The sequence below is a fragment of the Phoca vitulina genome, unplaced genomic scaffold (assembly GCF_004348235.1).
Source record: "Phoca vitulina isolate PV1807 unplaced genomic scaffold, GSC_HSeal_1.0 scaffold1, whole genome shotgun sequence".
Lineage (NCBI taxonomy): Eukaryota > Metazoa > Chordata > Mammalia > Carnivora > Phocidae > Phoca > Phoca vitulina.
Genome location: NW_022589704.1, coordinates 871,804 through 896,758, shown reverse-complemented (window position 1 = coordinate 896,758; position 24,955 = coordinate 871,804). Strand labels below are relative to the sequence as shown.

Below are 24,955 nucleotides of genomic sequence, written 5' to 3'. Positions count from 1 at the left end.
ACAACGTGCCTGGAGGCCTTTCTAAACTAGTGGAAACTGTAGTCGTGAAAACTGATGAGGGTAGCAGAGGAGGCCCATCTACCATGTGAGCAGCGGGGACCTTGCTGCCCTCTAGAGAAGTCCCAGGCCCACTCCCCACCTGGTAGTGGCAGCCTTTTTCCCACCTTTTTTCCCACCTTTTAGGTTAAAAAGCATCTTCTGTTGTCTGTCTTAATTCTTCAGTTTGTTGCTAATTTCTGTTTCTTAATTGAGTTGCATTTTATCATCTGCTTAGTTTTCTATTCAGTTGTTTGTTCTTTTACCGATTTATGAGTTCTTTGTGTGTTAACTCTTGGTCATGTTTTAGGAAAGCATGTAAGCTGAAATTTTAGGAATCACAAAGCACCCATAAAGAGTGTCCAGGGAGGATGGACCTTGAGAACCAATAATGTGTCCCTGTGTCCTGTGCCCGTAGCTTCGCCGCATGCAGGAGATGATCGCAAGGATGCAGGCGCAGATGCAGCTGCAGATGCAGGGTGGGGACGGCGACGGTGGGGTCCACGGGCACCACGTGTAAGGTAAAGCCTAGAAGACAGTGCTTTCAGATGCCTCAACTTAGATGTCATGACAGGCACCTCCCTCTCGTCTTACTAATGTCTTACATTTTGAAGCTCTTGTGTTTAACTCCATAGCATTCAAGAAGATCGGGCAGCTTCTAAAAAATGGAAGCTTCTGCTTGGTTCTGCATGTCTCATAAACACTTTCCGTTTCTTTCTGAGTTAACAAATATAATTAATGAAGACAATTTAAATATTAAAATAACCTTTATTAGTCATGCAATTAGAAACTTATTATAACTGAAAACAAAGAGAGCTTTGAAAGCATTATTAAAACAGATTATGCAGACCAAAGGTAAAGAGGGCGTAAAAGGGCAGATTATGCCAGGTGGGCCAGGGACCTCGAGGGGGACTGCTCACTTCCCACTCTTCGCCACAGCTCTGCTCCACCCCATGGCAATTGGTGAGTCATGTAGATGTCTGGCCTGGTGTGTGCTGGCCTCCCTGTTTGAAGGGAATCTGCACACCAGGGACCGCGGACCAGGAAAAAACAAATGTCTACTCCCCTCTGTCCTGGGGACAGGTGGGCATTCAGAACTATCTAGGTGACTGCTGTCAGCACCTCCCAGAGGAAGGACGGAGAGGTAAAAAATACAGGCCAGAGGAGGAAGCAGCTACATGCGGTCGGGGCAGAGGCCCGAGGCTCCCTGGAAGAGAGATGCCTGGGGTTAGGCAGACCAAGTGGGTGCTGGCCACAGGCACAGATCTGGGGACAGGAAACTGGGGGTGCAGGTGCAGAGGTCCACTAGAGGTGGGAGCCTGATTGTAGAGGCAGGAGAATGTTCGTGACAAGAGGTGATGTGGGGACATGAGTGAGCTGAGGCTTAGCCGACTCGGGACAGGATTGATGAGCCAGAAGGCAGGGAGCCCTGAGCCTGGGACATCTGTCAGCAGTCTGCCACGGCAGACGCGCAGGTGATAGAGGAAGGACCTGCATGGGTGTGTGGGAGCACCGGCCACCAAAACAACACCCCTGCCCTTGCGGCTTGTGGGGAAAGGTCTGAGATACGTATGAAGCACACAAATACCCATGTTCGGTGTAGCCAGCTACTGGAACGGAAATGTCCACATAACCCACCACCTGGGCCAGGTTGGTGGTTTACTTTCAGCTGGGTCCACACAGCACCGTTGAGGATCCTGTGGTGTGCCAGGGTTTGAAATTATTTGCCTGTACTCATATAGCTGGTGAAATGTCAGCACACCCAACCCCATGAGGCTGATGCTGCATGAGCAGGCTTGGCGCCCGGGGAAAGGCCGGCGAATTAGAAAGAAACGGGACTTCTGAGCGGTGGGGCTCACTTGAGGCCGGAGGAGGTGACAGACGTTTGCTCATTTTCTCTGATCTTGATGCTTCTCTAAATTTTAAAACTTGATGAAATTATGAAGAATCTACTTTAGGTATATACAACTAATATATATTTTTGCATACTCTGCAATTTGGTGGTGCCCTCGGTTCCCAAGAGATGTTTTGATTTAGTTAACTCTGGTCATAGGAGCCAACCTTCTGCTCAGTTTGTGCCCTTTGTTATACAGAAAATGATGCTGTTAATGGTCATAGCAGTGAGTGCTGTACCACTTCCATTGACATATGTCATATTTTGTTTTTCCAGAAAATGCTTTTGCGAGATACAGAAAACATTCCGCATGAGTACTACAGCTGCGTGTTTCCGAGAGATCATTGGAGGGGTGCCCATCCACATTTTACAGTACCTGTGCCTGAGAATTTAATTTTTTTTTTTTAACTTTTGATGTGTTTTGTATGAAGTACTTTTAACATTTGTATTTCGTTGCTATGTTATACTTTATATTTTGTGAGGTGAACCTTCCATTTTCATTTTTCTTCCACCTTAACTAACCACTAATGTTGGAATTGATTTCCAGGATCAGTCAGTATGTATAATTAACGTTGACTTTCTTTGATTTGGCTGGCCTAACTGACTAATTGTTGAGGAGCACTCTTGATTTCATTTCTGGAACATTCGGACGTAGCCAGCATGTGCCTGGGTGCTAGTGACATGGACCCAGTGATACGGAAAGATGGGCTGGCATCTGCAGGGCATTGACCTACCAGGTCACCGAGATGGAGATTCTCCCTGGCTTCGCTTTGTTTTGAGCACAACACCTAAAACCAGTTTTGCTGCTATAATTCAATACTGTTAATTCATCTGCACATTTACTTTTTTACCAAGTGAAACAATAGAATTATTATCTAATATGATATGTGTATACTAAAATAGCTCTTTTAAAGAAACAGGCAATTAGGAGCAAATTTTAAGAAGTCTTTGGATTCTGATGCTAGGTCATTTTTTAAGCTGCTCTGCAGAGAACCTGCCACAAGCCACGTTTTGTAGTGTTCCCCACTGATACCGGTTACCCTCCGCTACGGACAGCGAGCGTCCGTGAGCTCCAGTTTTCATATTACAGCAGCGATTCTTACCCACGCAGAGAGAGCCAATAAACGATTTTTACTCAACTAACATGAAAAGTTACTTTTTTAAGGAAAATTAATAAATGATGTATTTAGAAACCAGTCTTTTTACGTTTTTATATGGCACCCTAATGTATTTTCTGTAACTACAGGTTTATAAGATCTGCCTGAGCAGTGAGAATCAGGGTCCTTTGGGGGGTAGCCCTCTGAAGCCAGACCTGTCCTGGGCCCTGAGGCTAATGGCCCCATGATGCCTGAATGCCGACCAGGTTTTCCTGATTTGGCTTTCCTTTAACTGGTTCTCTAAAATTTTTAATAGTTTTCTGAAAGGAGGCAAATGGCAGCAGTCATTTTTTTATGTGCAGATTGTTATCCATTTTCAGCCATCATCACGTCCTTCGTTATGTGTACTACAAACCTCCCCGTATGTCGGGTGAGACGGAAAGACATTTCAAATCTGCACCGTGGTCTGACTGGTAGACCACCAGTCAGATCAGTCTTCTGTGCTCTGTGGCCTTGGCCCTTTCCTTCCTTCCAAGGGGTGCTGAGAGGCTCCGGGGCTTGCTTTTTTCAACATTTCTACTGACATTGGGAAAGTGGTCCCCAGAAAGTGATGGGTGAAAGGACACCTGGAGGGAGCAGGTGTTGGCTCCATGTTTTCATTTTGCTCTAACAGGAGGGGCAGAGATGCAGAAAACACTTCCCCTGGGAAGGGATGGGAAGAATTTTTGCTTGGGCCAGACAAAATAAAGTGACGTGGTTGAAACACATTAGTCACAGAGGCGGGCTACAGACAGTAATCAGGTGTTCTTGAGAACTTTGTCTTCCCACTGTTGCATAATGGTGACTAGTCACAAGCCTTAGGTTCAGGCACAGTTGTACAAAGTTCTTACCAAGGGAAAGTGTTAAGTGACTTTAGAGCACCTCCGTGCAAGGCCAGCTATCTGGGTTATTTTGGCACTAAGTACACTAGTAAAAGCTGTTTAAAAGGTGGAGCTGGGGTCCCATGTACGCGTGGTCCCCCATATGTTTGGGTAGAACTACGAGGGCCAGCCGCCACCTGATAAGGGTTATGCAGGGTGGGTGGACCTACACTGTCTCACTTCTACATCCCCCTCTGTTTTGCTGCCCAAATCTAAATAAATACTTTCACTTAGAGATAACTGCTTTTACTAAGAGATAATCTTTACCTATAGAAATGTATTTTGAAAACTTATTTTACACAGCAGTTTTGTATCCATTGAAACTAACCTTTTATCAATAAAGCATTATTGTTTGGCTATTAAGTGAAGAGTTATTATTGGTTCTTTATGAAGGTGTGATCTTCTTGGGAAGGTTCAAAGCCCTGCAGGACGTCTGTGCATGAAATCGGGAAGAATTACTTGCAGCAATAACCTCAGTAACCCAACTTTGTATTGGCAATCCCAGCCCAGAAGAAAGAGCCATAAAGACTAGGGAGAAATTAATGACGGGTGATCTGACCATCTACTTAAAGTGAGAGAATGTGTGCTAAAAATTAGCACTAGTAAGAGTTCAGTGATGTCTACTCATGAATTAGAAAATGGAGCGGGAAAAGGGTTCTCATTCACTGTAGCAGTAACTACTAAATACCTAGAAATATAACGACTGGAATAGATCTAGGAAATTCTATTCTAAATATTTCTAAGAAGAGATGGCTAAGGAGAGCTCTACAACTTACTAGAGGACGTTGTTTACACCTGGGCTACAAGTCTGGTCTGGGTGGCTGGATAGCCCTTTGGCTGCCCCCCACCACTGAGCACCCAAGGACCCACCACTGCTTCCTGAACCACCTTCTCTCTGGTCTCACACCCTATACTCTCCTGTTTGGCACCAGCGGAGGCCCTGCAGCCTCCAGGGAGTCCCCGCCCCTCTTGACCAGGCTCTCTCCCCCTGGCCTCCACTGGCCCTGCACACCTTTGTGTGTGTGTGGGCGGGGGTCCAGCCCTCAGACGTGAGTGCCATCCCGGGAGTAGTGAAGACAGTCCTCTGGTCTCTGACGGGGCTGGGCGCCAGTTAGAGGAAAGGCCTCAAGGGAGTGATGGGGGACGTGGGAACAGGAGGTGGAGGGGCCTCTGCAAGGCTGAGCCCCTGTCCCCACGTGCCTGCCAGGCTGGCTCCCTGCTGAGCCTCAGACCCTGAGGCTGCCCCGTGGGGAGGGTCAGTTCTTTGAGCCTCCTCTTTTAGGAAATATGATGGGTCTGGCCAAGCTCAGGAGGTGAAACTCTAGGAGGGGTCCCCTCAAGGACGAGCCCAGGTCGACCCCATTTATTCCCTTGAGGGCAGCGCGGGGCAGGACCCGGCCCAGCGGGCAAATTGGGTAGGATCTTGAAGGATGCGTAGGAGTTCACTGAACCCTTGGAAGAAGGGGTGTGTGCTCCTCGTAGTCGCGGGCCTGGGAGGCCCAGGGAGTAGTGTCACATTTCCATTTCCGGGTGGGAGTCCTGAGGCTAAAGGGGGGACAAGGCTGAGAGGACCGTGGGCCTCCCCCGCGCGGCCAGTCTCCACCGCAGCACAGCGTCGTTGGGCCGTCGGTGGCCTTAGGCCACGGTCCGGACGGCCCCAGGAGCGCAATGGGGGAGAGTTCGGCGGCTGGCTGGGCGAGAGCCGGGGGGAGAGGAGCCGCGCCCGGAACTGCCTCAAGCCCCGCCAGCCGAGGCCCCGCCCGCAGGCCGAAACCCCGCCCAAGGCTGAAGCCAGCCTCCCGAGTCGAGGCCCCGCCCAGGACCGAGCACCGTCCAACGAGGCGATTCTCTGCTGATTGGCATTCGACTCCGCCGGTCCAGGCCGCGGGCCGTACAGGCCCCGCCCCAGTGGTCCTCAGGCCAATCGGCGGCGCGTCCGCGGAGGCGGGGGCGGGCCTAGGCGGGGCGCGGGGCGCGCGGCGCGGGGCGGGGCGCGCGGCGCGGAGGCGGCCTGCGGGCAGTTGGGCGCGGCGGTCGTGAGCGGGCGAAGCTGGCGCAACCTGGAGGCCGCTGCGGGCGACGGCGCGCCGGGCCGGCCGGTGAGGACGCAGGGCCGCGAGCACGCGGGGCCGCGGGCGGGAGCGCGGGGGCGGCGGGCCGAGGCCGGACTGGCACTGAGGCCCGCGGCGGCCGGGCGCCTCAGGACGGAGGTCCACCGGCGGAGTCCGCGCCCGGGCTCCGGAGGCCTTCCAGTCGGCGGGCCCCGTGTGAGGAGGGCCCGTGAGTGCGGAGCCCGCCGGCGGCGGAAGCGTGGAGGCCCGGGGGCGGGGAGTGGGGTCGGCCCGGGGGACGTCCCGCGTGGAACCCGGGGGGTGGGGTCGGCCCGGGGGACGTCCCGCGCGGAGGCCTGGGGAGGGGCTTCGGCCCGAGGGGCGTCCCGTGTAGGGGCCCGGGGTGGGGGCTCGGGCCCGGGCGGGGTCTCGCGTGGAAGCCCGGGGGAGCGTCCCGCATGGAGGCCCACGCCGAGCCACAGGTGGAAGCTCGGCTGGTCGTGACCACACCCTTCTCGGCCTTTGCTTCAGTTGTATCTTAGAGGTGGGAACGAGGTGTTAGGTGTTCATGTGTTTAATCCACTAAGGTCTGGAAATGTTCCTGAAGCACTGGGGAGGCCGCCGAGGGAAAATTGGGACCAGAACGTGGCCCCGTGCATCGCACAAGCACTTTTTCCGTTGATGCGGGCGGCGCAGCCCCCAGTGGCCTCTCACGGGCGAGTCAGAAATGGCTGGAAGAACAGATTGAATCATGTGGTGAAGGAACTAACGTCGGTACATAGTGTACGGAGAGGGTGGGACGGTCTGACACCCGGGGCTGAACCTTTGAAGGGTGGGTTTCTTTCTTGGTCTGTTTTGTTTCCGTGAGGTAGTTGCGGCCGGACCGCTGTGGAAATGTTCGATGACCGGCAGGTGACGTGGGGCCGGAGCGTTGGTTTTGTGCGGACTGGTCCGGACGGACAGCACAGGCTCTCTCTCTGCCGGGGAGCTGGGACAGGACGCTTGAGGCGGGCGGGCGTGCGGTAGGCTTCCTTGTAGACACACGTGATTTTCATGTTCTTCATCGGCCGGTTTTGCAACGTGTGTGAGTCCCTGTTCCCCAAAGAGAGTTCTGTGGAGCGCTCCGTGCCGGGTTCTCTCCTGTGTGCGAAGGGGCCTGGCCAGGTCGCACAGCCCTGTGTGCAAGCAGAGGAAGTGGAGAGACCGGTTTGGGGTCACACCCCGGCCGTGCTGCCCTAGTGCAGGTCCGCGCCGCGCAGTCTGCCCTGAGCCGTCGGACTAGGTGCTGACGTGCAGTTTCCCCAGCTACACAGGTTTGCCGGCGCGTTGATGTGCGTGACCACCCTTTCAGAGCGGACTCCCAGGGTCCTTCGGTACTGATTCATTTCCCAGAGAAGGAAGTGTATGTGATAGATTCATTTGTCTCTGTTCCTTATTGGTAAAATGGGGTTAAAATTTAGCTACCTCGTACGGTGGTTGTGAGGACTCGGTGTCTGGCACGCAGCAGGTGCTTGGCTAACGTTAGCCGTGATATCATCAGGGGGAAGAAGAGCCTGGGCACACAGTGGAGCGAAGTAGGCAGTATTTAAGCAGGGTTGTACTGCTTTGGGGGAAAGAGGACCTGATTGGCAAAGTGAAGATTGGTGCGTGGGTAGTTCCTTCTGTCCACACGTTCTGGCTCCTGGTCACCTCAGGACCTCCTCAGTAGTCAGACAGTAACAGTTCTCTTCCTGCTGCTTACCTTTTCAGTTTTGTTCCTGTTTTTCCTCTACCCACTTTCTTATCAGCTTACCACCTGCCCCTTCCACTCAGTGGGTCGTGCGAGTCCTACATGCCGCAGTGGTGGTAAGCATGCAGGAAAGCCCACTTCAAAGTTGAGTGTCCAGCTGAGGTCACTCAGGTCGTGCTCTGAGATCTGAGTGAGCAGAGCATCAGGGGACTGTAGTGTATTTGTCTGCTCCAGGTTTTACCTTGGCAACAGGGAGTCAAAAATGTGAGAATTACACAAAACTTAATATGATAAAGCCCAGTGTTTGGTGGGTTTCTGGGGATTGTTACATAGGTGGTGATTCTGTAAATGGATCTAATCTTTTTGGAGAGCAACTGGCAGTATATGGTAAAGATTTTGATTTTGGAATCCCAGTTTTGAAAACAAAATCTGATATGCAGTTCCTGTCAGTATGGTAGAGTATTCTACAGCCAGTAAACATGCTCTGGCAGTCCTGTTCCTATGCTTCCCTCCAGACAAAATTTGAACCATTTGATCTATGGAAATCTGTTCAAAAACATGCCTTAACCAAAAAGGTGAAAGCAGGGTACACAGCAGTTACACTGTTGTAAAATCTGTGAAGATGTGGACAAGGATGAGAAGGGATGTTAGTTACATAAGTAGTTTTATTTTAGGGTTCCCCCCACAACAAACTGGTGTTTTAGTTTATACTCATTTTAAAAAGCAAAAATAAAGAGATACTATAGGGCACCTGGGTGGCTCAGTTGGTTAAGCATCTGCCTTCGGCTCAGGTCATGATCCCAGGGTCCTGGGATCGAGCCTCGCATCGGGCTCCCTGCTCGACAGGCGGCCTGTTTCTCCCTCTCCCTCTGCCACTCCCACTGCTTGTGCTCTCCTGCTCTCTGTCTCTGTCTGCCAAATAAATAAATGAATGAATGAATGAATGAATGGCAAGCAAGCACTGTAACGTAGGATGCAGTGATGACTCTCCCAGCTGCAGGACAGAAGGAAACACCACTGCATCCTACATTATAGTACCTTTTTATTTTCGCCTTTTAAAACAACTGTAAACTAAAACACCAGTTTGTGAGGGGTGGGGAACAATCCCATGATGCTAAAATACACCAAGAGGAGATAGCACACCATGGAATCGGGGTAGAGTTGAGGCCACTTGCAGAACTTAGTACCATCAGCAGTCACTAATCTTTCTGAGCCTGAGTTCCTTGATCTGTATGATGGGGGTCATGAGGATTAAACGAGATGATGTGGGCTTGGGCGTGGCGTGGCCTCCTAGCAGTGGCCATCCCTTGGGATTCTGTGGCTTTTGGAGTATGTGCCAGGACCGTCTTTAGGCCTGACACAGGTGCCCTCTTGTGGAGGCCTTCTCCCTCTTGCCACCCACCAAATTCCTGTCTACCAGCCTCAATTTCCTTTCTCAGTGGTGCCCACCGTCATTTAACACACTTCTTCTGTCTGCTCCCACTGTGATAAGGAGGGTTCTCGCCCATAATCTCCCATGTTCTTACATACTTACACTTTTTTGATACTGAGTAGGTTCTCAATAAATGTTTGAATGAATTAATCAAATTTCACTTGGGGCAAGGGCAGATGCCAACTTTTATAGGGCCTGAAGATTATACAATTTGGGGTGGGAGTCTCTTTAAGAAAGAGAATACAATGGAGGCGCCTGGGTGACGCAGTCAGTTGGGCATTCGGCTCAGGTTGTGATCTCAGGGTCATGAGATCAACCCGGTGAGTTGGGCTCGGAGCACAGAGTCTGCTTGGGACTCTCTCCCTCTCCCCCCTGCTCTCTCTCTCTCCCTTGTGCTTTCTCTCTCAAAAAAATAAATAAATCTTTAAAAAAAAAAAAAAAACAATGTTATAATAATTAGAAAGTGAGTATTTATTTAGAATGAGGAAAAAGTTACACATTTAAAAAAGCTGACTAATAATAAAAACATCACTAAATAGCATAAAAGTAGCATACTATGTACTTTTAGGTCGCCTCTTCATATGATAGAGAATAGAAAGAGTTCAGTGATCCCTCTAGCATAGTTGACCAAAAATTTTTGATAGTTAGGATGCATAAAACATGATTACACCTGTAGATAACATACATTTGCTGTTTCTGGTACAGCTACAGGTTTGTGTCTCAGAAAAGCAGGAGTTCTGATAAATTCTATTTTGTACGATTCCATTCAAAAAAGTAAAAGAAAAATGGTGGTACGTTTATATTACACTACTGCATTAACAGTTATTTTTCTGACAACTGCAGTGTTGTCTACTGGGTACTAATCTCTCTGCTTACAGTTTTAACATTTCTGATGATAATTTTCCCACAGATGAGCATCTGGCTCCCCATATTTCAAATCTTATTTCTTTCCCATAGCCCACACACTTGCACTGCTGGGCACCGTTGGATCTGTACAGGTTGCCACAGAACCCCGGTCCTGCACCTTTGTTTCACGCGCCTCTCGTGGGTGGGCATAGTGGGTGAGAGCAGTGTTCCTAGAAGCCCTACCTGCTCTGAGATGGCTGGGGTAAGTGTACACAGGAAGTAATGGCAAACGTAAGTGCATCCCACTAAACCCAAACTAAACGTGTCTCCAACTCTTTGTGCCCTTAGCTGCGTCCCCAAAATGCCAACGGCCCCTCCTAAGCTGCCTGACATAAGGGGAATGACATTGTAGTGGAAAGAGGCAGTAGCCTTAGTTGATTGCAATTAGAATGTATTCTGTAAATTCTGCAAAAGGCTACAGCCATAGGCACACTTCGCTTAGAGCCTTTCCTAGGACCGTGGAAGGGGCCAGTGTGTGGGGGGGGCCCAAAAGCTGGAAGCAGAATAGCTTTAGAGTCATGAGGCTTTTGCAGGGGCAGTTCTGGCCCTTTGCTTAGTAGAGGCACAAGGGGTGAGGGTGCTCAGTGCATCTCCTGGTGCTTAGCGGGAGTGTGGGAAGGAAGAAGCAACACCATGGAATTTTACAAATTGTTTAAATTTTACTAGGCTTTATTAACTCTTGTCTCCTTCCTAATTAAAGTCCCAGGTGCTTTGGTAGTAGTTAATAATGTGAATGTTGGAGGAACAAGTCTCAATACCTAAACAAATCGATTCCAGAGACTGCTTAAAAATGTTTTTATTTTACTGACTGTTTTGGAAAGAAGAACCAGCACAGCTCCTAGAGGAAAGACAATAGTTACTGCAGCTTCTTCCTAGAAGGGGAGCAGTGACATACCATAGGTAACCCTACCAGGTAAGACTTCTGACGTGGGGAGTATTTACACAGTGTCTGGGCCAAGAGTGGGGAACTGAAAGCCGAAGTTAGATCCCAGGTGTGCTTCTGATTTCAAAAGTAATGTATACTCATCACTGGAGGCAATTTGAAAAATACGGAACATTGGAAAAAGAAAGAAAATCAACCTTCTTCCCTCCCCCAAAGATAACCACCATAAACGTGTTAAAATGCAGGGGTGTCAAGTTCTGGTTCCTGGAAGATGGAATAAGCACACTGCATGCTGTCATCCCCCCTGACCATGGCTCTAAAGGCTGGACAGCTGCATGGAGCTGGTATTTGAGGACTCTGACAAGTAAATAGTGACAGGAGGAGTGGGCACAAAGGCCAGAATTTGAAGTACCACTGCACCAATGAGGAGTTTCCTGTTTTCCCTCCAGGATTCCCTAGCCTGGTCTGAGGGTATCCGAAAGCCAGAGAGGGGCCCCAGGTGCAAACAGAGTGCCGCAGGGGAAGCCTCCTGCTCTGAGCTATAGGAGAGAATGGGAGGAGGCTGTTGCTTTCCTCCCCTTTTGGTGCATAGATGTGCAATTTTTAAAGTCAGATTGTTTTTGGTTTTTAATCTTAAAGAATTTGGACGCTGGGTGCTAGTCCTGTGTCCACGGGTTGGATCTGTGGCCTTCAGCAAGCCGCTCCATTCTTGGGCTGTGCTGTCTCATGGAAAATAAGGGGGCTGGGCCAGCATTTCACAGTATACACACATACCCCTCTCACCTGTGAACTATGCCGAGGGCTTTCTGGATCCTTACGTACGCTGAAAATTGTTGCTAGATCTCTTGTTTTTTTCTTTCTTTTTTTCTTTTTACTCATGGAAAATTCCAAGCATTCACAAAAGTGCATATATCAAAACCAGCTCCAATAATCAACATATGGGCAATTGTGGGTTTTTTTGGGGGGGTGGCTATTATCCCCTTCACTGATTCCCACCTCAATGGATTATTTTAAAGTAAATCCTTGGCATTATTCCACTTTGTCCATAAATACTTTAGTATGTGTCTCTAAGAGAGGGACTTTTCCCCCTTCATATACACACAATACCATTAAAACGTATAGGAAATAAGCAGTACTTATTAAATTACCTAATATCCAGGAAGTGCTCAGATTTCCCTGATTGTTCCACAAATACTTGATTCAGTATTCAAATAAGGTCCACGGGGGGCATTTGGCAGACAACATCTTTTACCAGTTTCTATCACCCCCCGCCCCCGCTTTTCTTTCTTTTTCTTTTTTTTTTAGTGTCATTTATTGAAAAAATGAGATCATTTTTCTTGTAGAATTTGCCACATTGTTGTTTTTACTCATAATCTTTTTTTTTTTTTTTTTTTTAAACTGGTTCTTTTTTTTTTCTTTTTTTAAGATTTTATTTATTTATTTGACAGAGAGAGAGACAGCGAGAGCAGGAACACAAGCAGGGGGAGTGGGAGAGCGAGAAGCAGGCCTCCTGCTGAGCAGGGAGCCTGATGCGGGACTCGATCCCAGGACACTGGGATCATGACCTGAGCGGAAGGCAGACGCTTAACGACTGAGCCACCCAGGCGCCCACTCATAATCTTTTTAATCCTGAGGATGTATTTCACTAGTGATGGGTAGTGAGGTTACTGAGTTTAAAAGTTACTTGAATTAATTCCCTTTGTAGTTTAGCTGCTGTCTTAATGTACAGTGAAGATCATTTGTTTCATTTGGTTTGAGATTTTGGGCTTGCTTTTGTAAGGCATTGATTTCATGTTGCTTTCTAATCATGTAAAACATCCATGAGGTTCCCAGGTCAACCCAAGGAAACCCTGCATACTGGACGAAGGGGTCTCCAGGGCTGAATCCCCAGTGCCTTCCGTCCCATGGCAGCCACTGTCAGTAGGCTTTGGTTTATCCTTCCATTGTTGTTTGAAGATAAGCAAATACATATGTTTCTACTCCAGCTCTTTCATTCACTTCACACTAAGGAAGCATAGAGAGTGGGACACCAGGGTGGCTCGGTCAGTTGGGCGTCTGCCTCGGCTCAGGTCATGATGCCGGAGTCCCGGAATCAAGCCCCGCATCAGGCTCCCTGCTCAGCGGGGAGTCTGCTTCTCCCTCTGCCTCTCACCCAGCTCGTGTTCTCACTCTCTCTCTCAAATAAATGGATAAAATCTTAAAAAAAAAAAAAAAATTTTTTTTCAGGGGCCCCTGGGTGGCTCAGTTGGTTGAGTGTCTGACTCTTGTGACCTCAGCTCAGGTCTTGATCTCAGGGTCGTGAGTTCAAGCCCCATATTGGGCTCAGAGCTGCGTGTGAAACCTACGTAAAAAAACAAAACAAAAACCACTTTATTTTTCATCCAGTAGAATTTTGTTTAACACCAAGTCAGAATACCTGGTGGTCTGAATTATTGACATCTGTTTATTGTTAAGGCAATTCCTTTAAAAACCTAGGAAGTAAATTGTAAGGTTTGCAAATATTGGTTATATCCAAAGTCATGTCTCTGCGCCAATAATCTATGTTCACATTGTGTTGAATTTGTCTGAAAGCGATGTTCCTTTTCCTACATACACAGGGCCTCTGTTTCATATGGTTAGGTAGGAAAGATGGGATAACAGGATTTTATGAGGTGCTTAATTTTTGGCTACTAAATACAATAAATTAGTTGGAATCAAGAGCACATTTCCTTTCATTTTACTTTTACAATGAACTGTCTTTCTCAGACTCACAGATTCTTAGAGTGAAGAGGATGTGATTGACCGCAGTCTTCCCCTGTCATTTTCCAGAATAAAATCTGGGCCAAGAGTGGGGAAGTGAAAGCTGAAGTTAGATCCCAGGTGTGCTGCCTTCCAACTTCTACCCCCAGGCTGCTGCTGTGCGCTTCTTGTCTCCCACAGGGCCTGCCTTTTTATCCCAGCTCGGTGGACACCTTGCTGCCAATGTGGGCTGCCCTTCCTCATGTTTGAGGGACAGCGATGCCAGGGGTTCAAGTCCTCATTGGTCCTTAGGCTTCCCCCAGGTAATGCAGCATCCCAGAGCACCTGCTGGGGCAGCGTGTGTGAATGAGTTCCGCAGCACCCTTCTCCCCAGGTTTCCAGTGCCAAACGCCATTTCTGTGGTGCTCCGACCATGTCGCCTACCAGGGGATAGCAGAGCTGTATTCTGGGGGAGAGGTGTGTTTGTGCAGCACATGGGTGTAAATGGCCCGCCTGCCCTCCATCTGGCTAGCTGTTTCTTCTCAGCTCTTTGAGGCACTGCCTTACAGCACTAGTTCTGACATTTTTTTCTCTGATTCCTTACATTGAATGAAGTACTTAGTTGCTTATTTCAAAAACTACCAGTCATGCTTGTTAGGGAATAAAAGCACCTATCTTTGCTGTGCTATAGTGAAGAGGTAAGGAGCCCAGGGCGCAGGAGCCAGGTGAGAACTCTGTCTGAACACTCATTGCCAACACTGCCGTGCATTGTAGGTACTTTAGAAAAATGCAGTGAAAATAAGCGTCACGTTCTGCTTCCTTAGTTGGTCAGTATAGACATATGTTTGATGATCCTTCTGAAAGAGGCAGCTGAAAATATTTCAAGGAAGGTGGGAGGTTTTTTTGCACAACAGAATTTTAAGCCCACTTGCTTTACTGTGGACTGTGGGCTATGCTTTTGTCTGGGAAGCCAGATTTTCCAGTAGACAGGGAGGAGGCTTTGTGGCCAAGTCCAGGCTGGCTCTGTCACTTCTGAGTTATGTGTTCCGTGGCAGACTTTTTTTTTTTTTTAATAGCCTTTATTTTTTAGAACAGTGTTGAGTTCACAGCAAAGTTGAGTTGCAGGTGCAGAGATCTCCACATGCCCCTGTCCCTCTTACGCACAGCCTGTCCCACTATCAACACCCCACCCCCACACACAGAGAAGCACCTTTTTACAACCTGCATTGACATGTCATCACCCAAAGCCTTGACAGACTTTTGAGCTGAATTTTCCAACTTCAAGATGGAAATATGTGACAAGGTAGTTTTTAAATTTTTTACTAAATGAGTCTAGGAGCTGAGTTTATAGTAGGTAGCACTGAATGTCAGTAGTGGGAATTGTGTCCAGCTACAGAAATATTTTTAGGAATGAAGACTGCGAGGCATTTCATTCACATGGAAGGAAGATGGGAAAATAAACTGTAGTCCCTTGTATGGCCCTGGTTCTTTACACCACTGCTTCCCTCTGGATTTCTAGAGAGGTTTTCTGGCAGCAGGAAAAGTGAGCAGGGGCTCATGTCTACCATGGAGGGCTCCCAGGACTGCAGAACACCTCCTGTGTTTGTAGTCTGTCTTGCATACTCTTGCCCTTTTAATATTTATAAGCACACGAGGCAAACTAATTTCTGTCAGGTCATAATTTATGTAAAACAAATACATTCAGTGCATACATTTTTCATCTTGTCCCGTGACCAGCCAGGCTGCAGCAAATGACTGCTGTGAGGGAGTGGCCTCGTGTTTCTCCCCAAGAGTCCGGTTGTGCTGCTTGTTGTAAAGTAGACTGATTGACTTTGAGAGCAGGGTTAATACTCAGGCACTGGGATTCCATGCCAGTTTTCTGTTAAGTTCCTCACTTTCCTAGATTTCTTAAACTTAAAGGCAAGTAATTATTAAATGTGTGATTGATGCCACATTACCATTATGCAACAGCAAATGGCTTTTCTTTGGAACATCAGCAGTAGGGTACCTTGGGATCATTTCCTCAATGAGCCTCCAGAGTGAGAGTGTCTCATGGCCCTGAGTCTCAGCTCGAGCCACATTGAGGTCTCTGGACCAGATGAAAATCACCAGGAAGTCCATTTGCTGCTGAGAAGGCGTGTGGACCTGCACAGGTCTCTCGTGGACCAAGAAGTGGTTTTCATTTGTCTTTTTCTTTTTCTTAGAGAAAAAAATTAAAAGTGTGCTATTTTAAATATGTTTATTATCAAACACAGATCTTGGGAAACCGCACAAATCAAATACATGGCTTAGTGGATTATAATAAAGTGAACACGGTTCCGATCAAGCGATGCAACCATGCCAGCCACGCCAGAGGGCCCTTCCTGGTACCCCATCCTAGAGACGGAACCCCTCCCACCTAGAGGGGACCACTCTCCTGAGTTTTCTAGTATGAATCTCCCCTTGCATGCTCTTCTTACAGCATGCTCACCCAAATGTGCCCCTCTGGGTGCTGTGGGTGAGTTTTGCCCGTTTTGTTTTAGAAGTATGTGCTTAGGACTTTCTTTTTTTTTTTTTAATTTTAAATATTTATTTATTTATTTGAGAGAGACAGAGATAGTGAGAGAGAGCTCGAGCAGGAAGGAGGGGGAGAAGCAGGCTTCCCGCGGAGCAGGGAGCCCGATGCGGGGCTCGATCCCAGGACCCTGGATCATGACCTGAGCCGAAGGCAGAGGCTTAACCATCTGAGCCACCCAGGCACCCCTGTGCTTAGGACTTTCTTACAATAAGGAGAAGGGAAAGAACCTGAAGAAATTTTTTCCATCTAAAATTATTAAGAAAAAAACCTAAATGAGAATATACAATAGAATAAATAAGAGCAGTGACTACTTAAAATATGTTTTGGTTGTATATATATTTTCAGAATTGTAGCTTTACTTAAAGGGGAAGAGTCTCTTTGGTGCCCAGGGTAAAACATCCCATGGTTCCTTCAGAAGGACCTGCTCTTGGTGCTTCAGTCTTGGTTAAATACTGTGGGCAGACCAAGGACTCAGCTCATCTGTTTGCACATTGGAGACACCTTGCAGGTGGAATCTTCTTCACTCACCTTCCTTCACTTTTGCATTAACTACTCACTTGTGAAATTGAAATGAAAAATGTCATATTTATGGTTCTCGTAACCTCCTATATCCCATGTTTAATATTAGTGGCATGAATATTAGTGATCTTCTCGTGTGTTCTGTTGGTGACCGTAGTCTTTGTCTTTCGCTGCTCCTGTCTGTACAGTGCATTGCCTAAGGAGGCAGTTCGTGCTCTTCGATGCCAGTGCCAGGAACTAAGTAAACACTTAGCAAACATTCACAGTAGGAATTTAGTTCCTGCTATCGGGGCCCATAAAACCTGGAGAGAGAATTAGGAGATCACGGATAACTACGAATCTGAACCAAACATGTGCCTGTCCATGAGGGGTGGCCCGTCATGTGCAGGAGTGGGGGCGGGAGGTGTATTTGGCAGAACAACACAAACCGCCTTGTCATTTTGCTCACTCCATTACCAGTTCACTGTCCCCGGGGGTTTTAGCTTTCTTGCGTTTTGCTGCTTGTTTCACAAATCACACGTGTGTGGAAGTTCTCGCTCACATGACTGGGAGCCTTGTCTTTGCTGGGTAGGCTTTAAGTGTGCGGCAGAGGTTGCTCGGTGGGTGATGAGAAGCTTTTAAACTTAATTCAAGAGACAAAAGTTCCTGAGATGGTTCTTCTTGGTAACAAAATAAGCATGAAAAAGATGAAAGGGTCAGGGGACTCAGCAGTTAGGTTGGCGCATGAGGGAATGGATTGGAAATTAGTGAGATTGATTCTCTTTGAAATTTACTGCAAATTAGTAGAAGGCTTGTCAAAGGCAAGTGAGTGAAATAAAATAGTTTTTGTATCAGCTCCATTCTTTCTTGAATAAACCTCTGGCATTTGTTTTTTGCTACACTATATTTTACTGGTAAATATTTTTCTTCAAATTGACTTTCAAACACAAATACACACCTTTAAGAAGGAAATTTGCCATAAGTAGAAGGTAACTATATTAATACAAAGAAAAGCAAGCCAGTATTATTAGATTCTAGCTGATACCCAGCCTCTTCTTTCTTTGTTAAAAACAGTAACATGATTAGCCCTGTTCAACTTAATAGCCTAAAACTAGAGACCTTTCCCGTGTCACAACATGGAGATTGGAAAAGGGCATGAGTGCCTTGCTGGGCCGTCGGTATTGTCATTTGTTCAGCGGGCAGTGGGTGGTGAGGAGAACAAGGACCTTGTGAGGACAGGTAAGGGGTGCTGGGAAGGGCCTGGCCTGGGGCAGGTGCTCCTCACACCAGGTGTGTGGTCCCCGTGTCACTCTGACAGCACCTGTCCAGCCTGGTAAGACCCTACTTCAAACACCAGGGAGTACAGAGCTGGCCAAGAGCAGCCTGGCTGTACTCACCTGCTGTTCTTGGCTTTCGCCCCCCCACCCCCCACCACAGCCGTGTGCTGCCTGGTGTGTGTGGGACCTGCTCCTCTTTGCTGAAATGTACCATCAAGCACTTAACAGTGTGTGGTCAGCACATTGACTCTCTGGGCCGGTGGAGGTAGGCTGTGCCAGGGGACTCTAGGCAGCCAGACAAAGGGACAGGCCACTGTTGGATGAGGTTTTGTGAGTTCAATGAGGTGACACACTGCCTGGCTCGCAGAAGCACCGGGAAATACTGTCTTTCGGAACAGTGCCTGGTATTTTATGCTCCACCAATCTATGTATGAGTGGAAGGTAATCTTAACTCTGTTCTGATGTAATTTAAGACTCTCTAGAAGTTGCAGAAATAGAGCAGAGAATTCCTGTGCACCTGATAATTTTTTTTACATTGTTTTAATATCTAACTATTTTTTTTAAAGATTTTATTTATTTGACAGAGAGAGAGACAGCGAGAGAGGGAACACAAGCAGGGGGAGTGGGAGAGGGAGAAGCAGGCTTCCCGCTGAGCAGGGAGCCCTATGCGGGGCTCGATTCCAGGACCCTGGGATCATGACCTGAGCCGAAGGCAGACGTTTAATGACTGAGCCACCCAGGTGCCCCCTAAATAACTATTGATCACTCTTTGGGGTTCTTTTTTTGTTTTAGAGGCATCTTCATTCTTAGCTGGTGAAGAATGGGGGAGATAGAAGGAACATACAGAGTCCTGCAGACTCCAGGGACACGCTTGGGCACCCAGACCCCAACAGGGGTGAGCACCCTCGAGCCTGGGCAGACTCTCTTGGCAACAGCGGCACGGGCGTCAGCCAGAATGCAGGAGAAGCACCTTCACATCCGAGTGAAGCTGCTGGACAACACTATGGAAATATTTGACATTGAGGTAAGAAGTATAATGTTTGGAAGAATATTTCCTATACTTTCTAAAAGTCAAGTATTATGCACCACATTCCATGTTGCTGATCAGACTTTGCCTATTTATCAAGCTGACCAAGAGTGACTTTGGTAACACTAAGATCCTTGCAAACAGTGGATCTGGGTTTCTCCTTTTATTTTGGAAAGTGGTATTCTCCTGTCTCTCCTTTAAAATTCTGATATGGGGGCGCCTGGGTGCTCAGTTGGTTGAGCGTCCAGCTCTTGATTTTGGCTCAGGTCATGATCCCAGGGTCGTGAGATTAAGCCCGGGGTCGGGCTCTCTGCTCAGTGGGGAGTCTGCTTCTCTCCCTCTGTTCCTCCCCCAACCGTGCGCATGTGTGTGTGCACGCATGCGCTCATTCTCTCTCTCTCACTCTCTCTAAAAGAAAATAAATCTTTAAAAAAATGTATTTTTAAGAAATTAAAATAAAATTCTGATACAACATGGCCTTTCCATTCTTATTCTGAAAGGCTGGCTGAATGCTATAGAGCACAGGCCAGACCCAGACGGCCTCTGCCCCATTCTGCCCGGGTGCAGGAGGGCAGTTAGCCTCCCGGTGGGTTAGCTCCTCATCTGAAACATGGGGGTGATCACAGCCCCCTTTCTCAGGGTGGCTGTGGAGAGGACTGAGCACTCACCGTGCAGGCAGTAGTGCTTAGTATTAGCGTAGGATTTGTTTATCAGCAGTGATAACATTTTTATTTTGAAAATTCCCTAGTAGATTGCACTGGTAATGTTGGTAAAAACCATTGAATATAACAAAACTGTGTAACTGTATGTAAGTGTATATGTATTTAAATAATACTTCTTAGACCTATATAATACTTTAGAAAACACTGGTTTTCTAAATGGCATTAGAATGAGTGTGATTTTTAAAAATTACTTATTTATTTTATATGTAATGCATAAATATGTTCTCTTTTCTAATATTTTCATATTGGTTTAAAGTAATAGCTTTAGAAGTTTTTTCTGCTCTTAATGTCACAAAAGGAAGGACAAGAGAATGAATTTAAACTTTAGCAAGAGGTTTATTTGTGCTCACGATGTCTGTCAAGAAGTCAGGATGCTACACAGAAAATGAGATTATTGAGGTAGGGGCCAGGCTGTGAGGAGCCTAAAGGAAACCTCTAGGCTCTGGTGATGCCTAATTGCAAAATACATTGCATGGGAAAAGGTAAGGTGGGGGGCGAGGTAGTGACCCAGGGGATCGTGGAGGGGGGTGCTGGAAGTCAGGGCTGTCCTCCAGGCCTCTTGCCTCAGGCCCTGGGCACACCAGCCTCTCTTGCCTCTCTTGCTTGAGTATTTGATTGCAAGTATCTAGTGCATAGATTCATAGTATCTGAACTCAAGGGACCCTGAATGCTTCTTTTAAGGTCTTATTTGAGGAGGAAATCACATACCATTTCATCAGGGCAGTAGTAATTAAAACTGGTAGGACCTATCTGTTCCAACTTCCCAAGTCATTCCTGTGTTGCCAGAGGCAGCCTCTGCCAGGAATGTAGTCCAAAACAGGCAGCCTTTGAACCCTGGAGAACTGGTGGTTGGCTGTTGGCTCTCTCTGGCAGCATGTCCTCGCTCTGCTGGGTACTCTTTGATAAGTCACCTGCAGGAAATGGGTTAAAGATCAGGGAGGTTAGTTGGGTTCCCAGATATCCTCCAGCCAGATGCTCGCAAGAGTTTCCACCATGTTCCCATCCTTTGATAAACACACCCACTACGGTCTAGGCTCATAAAAGGTTCAAAATTTTTAAAAGAAAGGAGGGATGGGAGAGGAGAAAAGAACGGGAAGAACTGAACTATTTAAAGCTTTTTTTCAAAGCCCCTTTTTTTGTCCTGCTTAATGGTCTTTATCAACTAACACAAGAAAGAAGAAAGCATACATTTATTGTTGAGTCATAAATAAGACGTAACCCTTCTCCAAGATACACATTATTATATTACTAAGTGTCTGGGTCACTTTATACATCAGGAACTCAGAAGTGGCATTTTGTAAAGGTTTCAACATACTTAGAGCTTCTCGAAGTTGAGAGTGTTGTGTTGGGGAGGAAGAATCTCCTTGGCCCTCCCAGCTCCTCCTAGCTGGACTAAGAATCAAATTGACATGAGACAGATTAACTGGTGAAAATCAAACTTCGTAGCGTACAGGGAATGCACAGATAAGGAAATTCCAAACATAGTCGGGCAATGTGATGCTTATACGAGCACAGGAGAGGGGTTGGGTCTGGGACACAAAGGGGAGAGGGACCATTAGCAGGGAGGGGGGAGGAGAGGTCTGGGAATAGGGGTTGCCTATCCTGTAGAGAAGTGTCTCAGGTGAAAAGGAGTCTGTTAATAGCTCTCTTCCTGGTATGGGCAGGCAATTAAGGGGGCAGTAAAGAGCTTTTCCTGAATCTGCTGGGTTTTGATTGCCTTTAACTCAAAATAATGTTCATGCCACAGTGGCCCATCTGGGGTGGCCTGCTCTTGGCCCCTATAGTTGCTTCTGTTAATCAGATTTAACCATCATACTCATTTCCATGCAGGTGGGATATTTTGATAAGCCTGGCAGAGTCAGAAATTAAAGAACCACATTGCTGCCACATACCGTTAGTTGGGTGGGCTACTTTTTGAATTGTTACCCACCAATGGCATACCTTTTAGGAAGAGTTAAAATTCAGTATATTTTTGTAAGTTATTTGTATTCAGCTTCCAAGTACCCTGTCTTCTAAAATTATATCAGTTGGTTTTGCTAAATAACCACTCCAAAACCTAGTAACTTAAAACAACAAATTTTGAATGCATGTTTGATTGGCTTGGGAGGGTCTTCTGGTCTGGGCTGGCCTAGAGGGGCTAGTGGTCTAGGGTGGCATGTCTTCCATGTCTGGCACCCCCAACTGGAACCTCTTTCCATTTGGAATATCGCCCTCCAGGGAGCTAGTTGGCCTTATTTGCATGGTGATGGAAATGTTCTCAAGAGTGGAAGTTGTGATGTACCTGTAGGCTTGGGATTCATGCATTATAGCTCCCACCATGTTTAACTGATCCAAGCAAACCAGCAGGCAAGCCCCAATTCTGAGAGTGGGGAGCAATAGAGTTACCTTGATGGAGGAGTGCCAGGCAATTTGTGGCCATTTTTTACAGTCTACCACAACAGCTGCTGCCAATGGACGGGGAATGTAGTCCCTGGAAAGATGACTGTCTCTGTGCAGCTCTAGTATCTTGTGTCAGTGGGCTAGTCTTCTTTGCCAGGCGACATGCTTTGTGGGGCCTGCCCCGAAGCAAGCCACCTGGCCTTCTCTGGGTGGATGTGCTTCCCCCATAGCCTTCCACGAGAGGCTGGCCCAAGAAGGTAGGTTTGCCCTGATCCTTTCTCTCCAGTGTCTCCCATAAGTCATGGCTCCAAAGATTTAAAAGATCCAGAGATGGAGGCTGGTTGCCCCTGGGGACCCCTCAGTGATCCACCACCACTTGTCCCCTGACCTCTGGTAACTGAACAGACCTGAGTTCACTTCTCAGTGAGTCACACAGAGAAACCGCACCAGGTAAGCTGTCGCACAAAGAAAACTTTATTTGCAGCCAATAAGGAGATCACAGGGAATAACTTCCAAAGCCAGGACTCCCGAGCAAGGATGGATGGATTCCTTTTATTTAGGGTTCGGATGAATACTCAGGGGAGCCTTGTCATCGTATGTAGAGGTGGGCATAAAGTCACACATGTGCCTTAAGGAGAGGCTTGTGCTCCTCCTTGGGCAGAGGTCTTAGTATCATAATGAGGTCAGGGTAACTGTGGGCCGCTCCGTGGTCCATCTGCACAGGCGTGAGTCCATGAGTCGCGGGTTGAGCTCCCACTGGTCCGGGTGGTCCGAGCAGTTGTTACTGCCTGGGGCGGGGGGGGGGCAGTTTCAGTGTCCATCACCGAATACTTTACGTGTCGGGTCTCTGCCTGAGTTAAGAGAGCAGCTGGAAAGAAGAGCTTCAGGAAAAATGTGGGATGAAGGTCATTGGGTACAAGCAGATGGGCAGTAAAGGTCAGGTCTTGGGGTCTAACTGGTGACGCTGGCTCCGCCACCCTCCACCCTTTATATTTGAGCTAAAAGACACGGGTTGTGGTCTGGTGGTGTTGGCTGTTGTGGGATGGTGCACACTCGAGGTACGGGGCAGTAGGCGTACAGAACACTGAGACCGCAGTCTGGGCCTCTGATGGCAGCACAGAAGGCAAGTCTTGGTGAAGACACTCCCTGTCCCAGAGCTCGTCTGTGGTCTCTCTCCTCCTAGAAGGCAGGTTCCAGGAGATGAGACTTTATTTGATGCACTGCAGAACCATCAGTGTTTGGAATAGTGTCTTGCTTTGTAAATATGTGTCGAATAAAGGAAATAAAAAGTAGATTGGGTTAACATCCTTTCTTCAAGAGTGTTTTGAATTTTTCCCTCTGTAGCAGAGTTTTCTGACCTCAGATTCAAGCGTGTGGTTTTGTTTGTCTGGGGGTTTGGGCGTCTACACCCATCTGATTGCTCACTTGGTTTGTTTTTTTACTTAAGTCTTGGGCAGCAGCGTCTGTGACCTTGCTGGGTTCACGCAGTGATACAACCTTGGAAGGCCCCGGCTTCTGCATACGGATACTTACAGATCACTGGCGTTGTGTGGAATCCCTAGTTGCTACTGAAAGGGCCTTCTTAACTCAGGGACGAATTTGATATGCAGTTATTTTTGAAATGCTTATATTTGCTTCAGTGAAAATACAGAGCAGCTCAGCCTGAAGACCTTCCTGTTGGTGTTCGTGCCTCTTTCCGTGCAGTGTGTTGTTTCGTGTTGGTCTTCAACAAGTAAGACAGCCTTGGCCATCCTCATTATATTTGCTTCAGAAAGGTGAGCTGCAAGTCCCCAGTTTTATTTCTATCGCCCATCTCCCAGAGATGGACAGCAACATGCAAAAGAATGAAACTGGGGTCTTCTGGGTGGCTCAGTCGGTTAAGCATCTGCCTTCGGCTCAGGTCGTGATCTCAGGGTCCTGGGATCAAGCCCCGCATCGGGCTCCCTGCTCAGTGGGGAGCCTGCTTCTCCCTCTCCGGCTCCCCCGTTTGTGCTCTATCTCTCTCTCTGTGTGTCAAATGAATAAATAAAATATTTTTAAAATAATAGAATAAAAATTAAAAACAAATAATTAAAAAAAAAAAAGTCAGACACTTAACTGACTGAGTCACCCAGGCATCCTGAGCATGCAGCTCTTGATTTCAGAGTCGTGAGATCAAGCCCTGTGTCAGGCTCCCCACTGGGCATGGAGCCTGCTTAAGATTCTCTTTCTCCCTCTCCCTCTGCCTACCCCCCCCCCCCCCCCAAAACCATGCTTGCCCCCTCTCGCTCCCTCCCCCCCCCTTCCCCTCTAAAAAAGAAAAAAAAAAAAAACCTCACAGCCTTTAGCTGTCACTTCCCTTCCCCCTATCCCTTTAGCTGTAAGCAAACAGTAATGTACTTTCTGCCTCTCTAGGTTGCACTGCTCTGGACATTGCATATGAGTGGGGTTATACATGGTCTTTTCACTGAGCATCCTGTTTCAGAGGTTGATCCATGTTGTAGAATGCATCAGGACTGCTTTCTTTTTTGTGCCCAAATAATACTCTGGTGTATGGGTAGGCCACATTTTGTTTATCTGTTCCTCAGCTGACAGGCACTCCACCTGTGGCTCTTAGGAACAGTACTGCTGTACACATTCACATTCCGGTGTTTGTGTGGACATGTGTCTATTGCTCTTGAGTGTATTCCGAGGAGTGGAATTGCTGGGTCAAGTGGTAACTGCTCAGTTATTTGAGGAACTGCCAGACTGTTTTCCAGAGTGGCTGGCTGCACATCCCACCAGCGGTGGGTAAAGGCTTCTTCGTTCTCTCCATGTTCTCACCTACATTTGAATTATCTGGCTTTCTAA

General features: G+C 47.6%; 2 protein-coding genes across 5 annotated transcripts in view; both read left to right on the top strand.

Annotated features, from left to right (window-relative positions):
- SEPTIN2 (septin 2) overlaps positions 1-4,310 on the top strand; it is a 33,036-nt gene extending 28,726 nt beyond the window's left edge. For both annotated transcript variants that reach the window (XM_032430718.1, XM_032430639.1), the window contains exons 12-13: positions 455-557; positions 2,207-4,310. In XM_032430718.1, coding sequence (XP_032286609.1) covers positions 455-556 — 102 coding nt within the window. In that variant the 3' untranslated portion in view covers position 557; positions 2,207-4,310. The remainder of the gene's footprint in view (positions 1-454; positions 558-2,206) is intronic.
- Positions 4,311-5,954: 1,644 nt separating this feature from the next.
- Positions 5,955-24,955, top strand: part of FARP2 (FERM, ARH/RhoGEF and pleckstrin domain protein 2) — a 117,094-nt gene continuing 98,093 nt past the window's right edge. For all 3 annotated transcript variants that reach the window (XM_032430204.1, XM_032430274.1, XM_032430120.1), the window contains exons 1-2: positions 5,955-6,046; positions 18,791-19,022. In XM_032430204.1, coding sequence (XP_032286095.1) covers positions 18,819-19,022 — 204 coding nt within the window. In that variant the 5' untranslated portion in view covers positions 5,955-6,046; positions 18,791-18,818. The remainder of the gene's footprint in view (positions 6,047-18,790; positions 19,023-24,955) is intronic.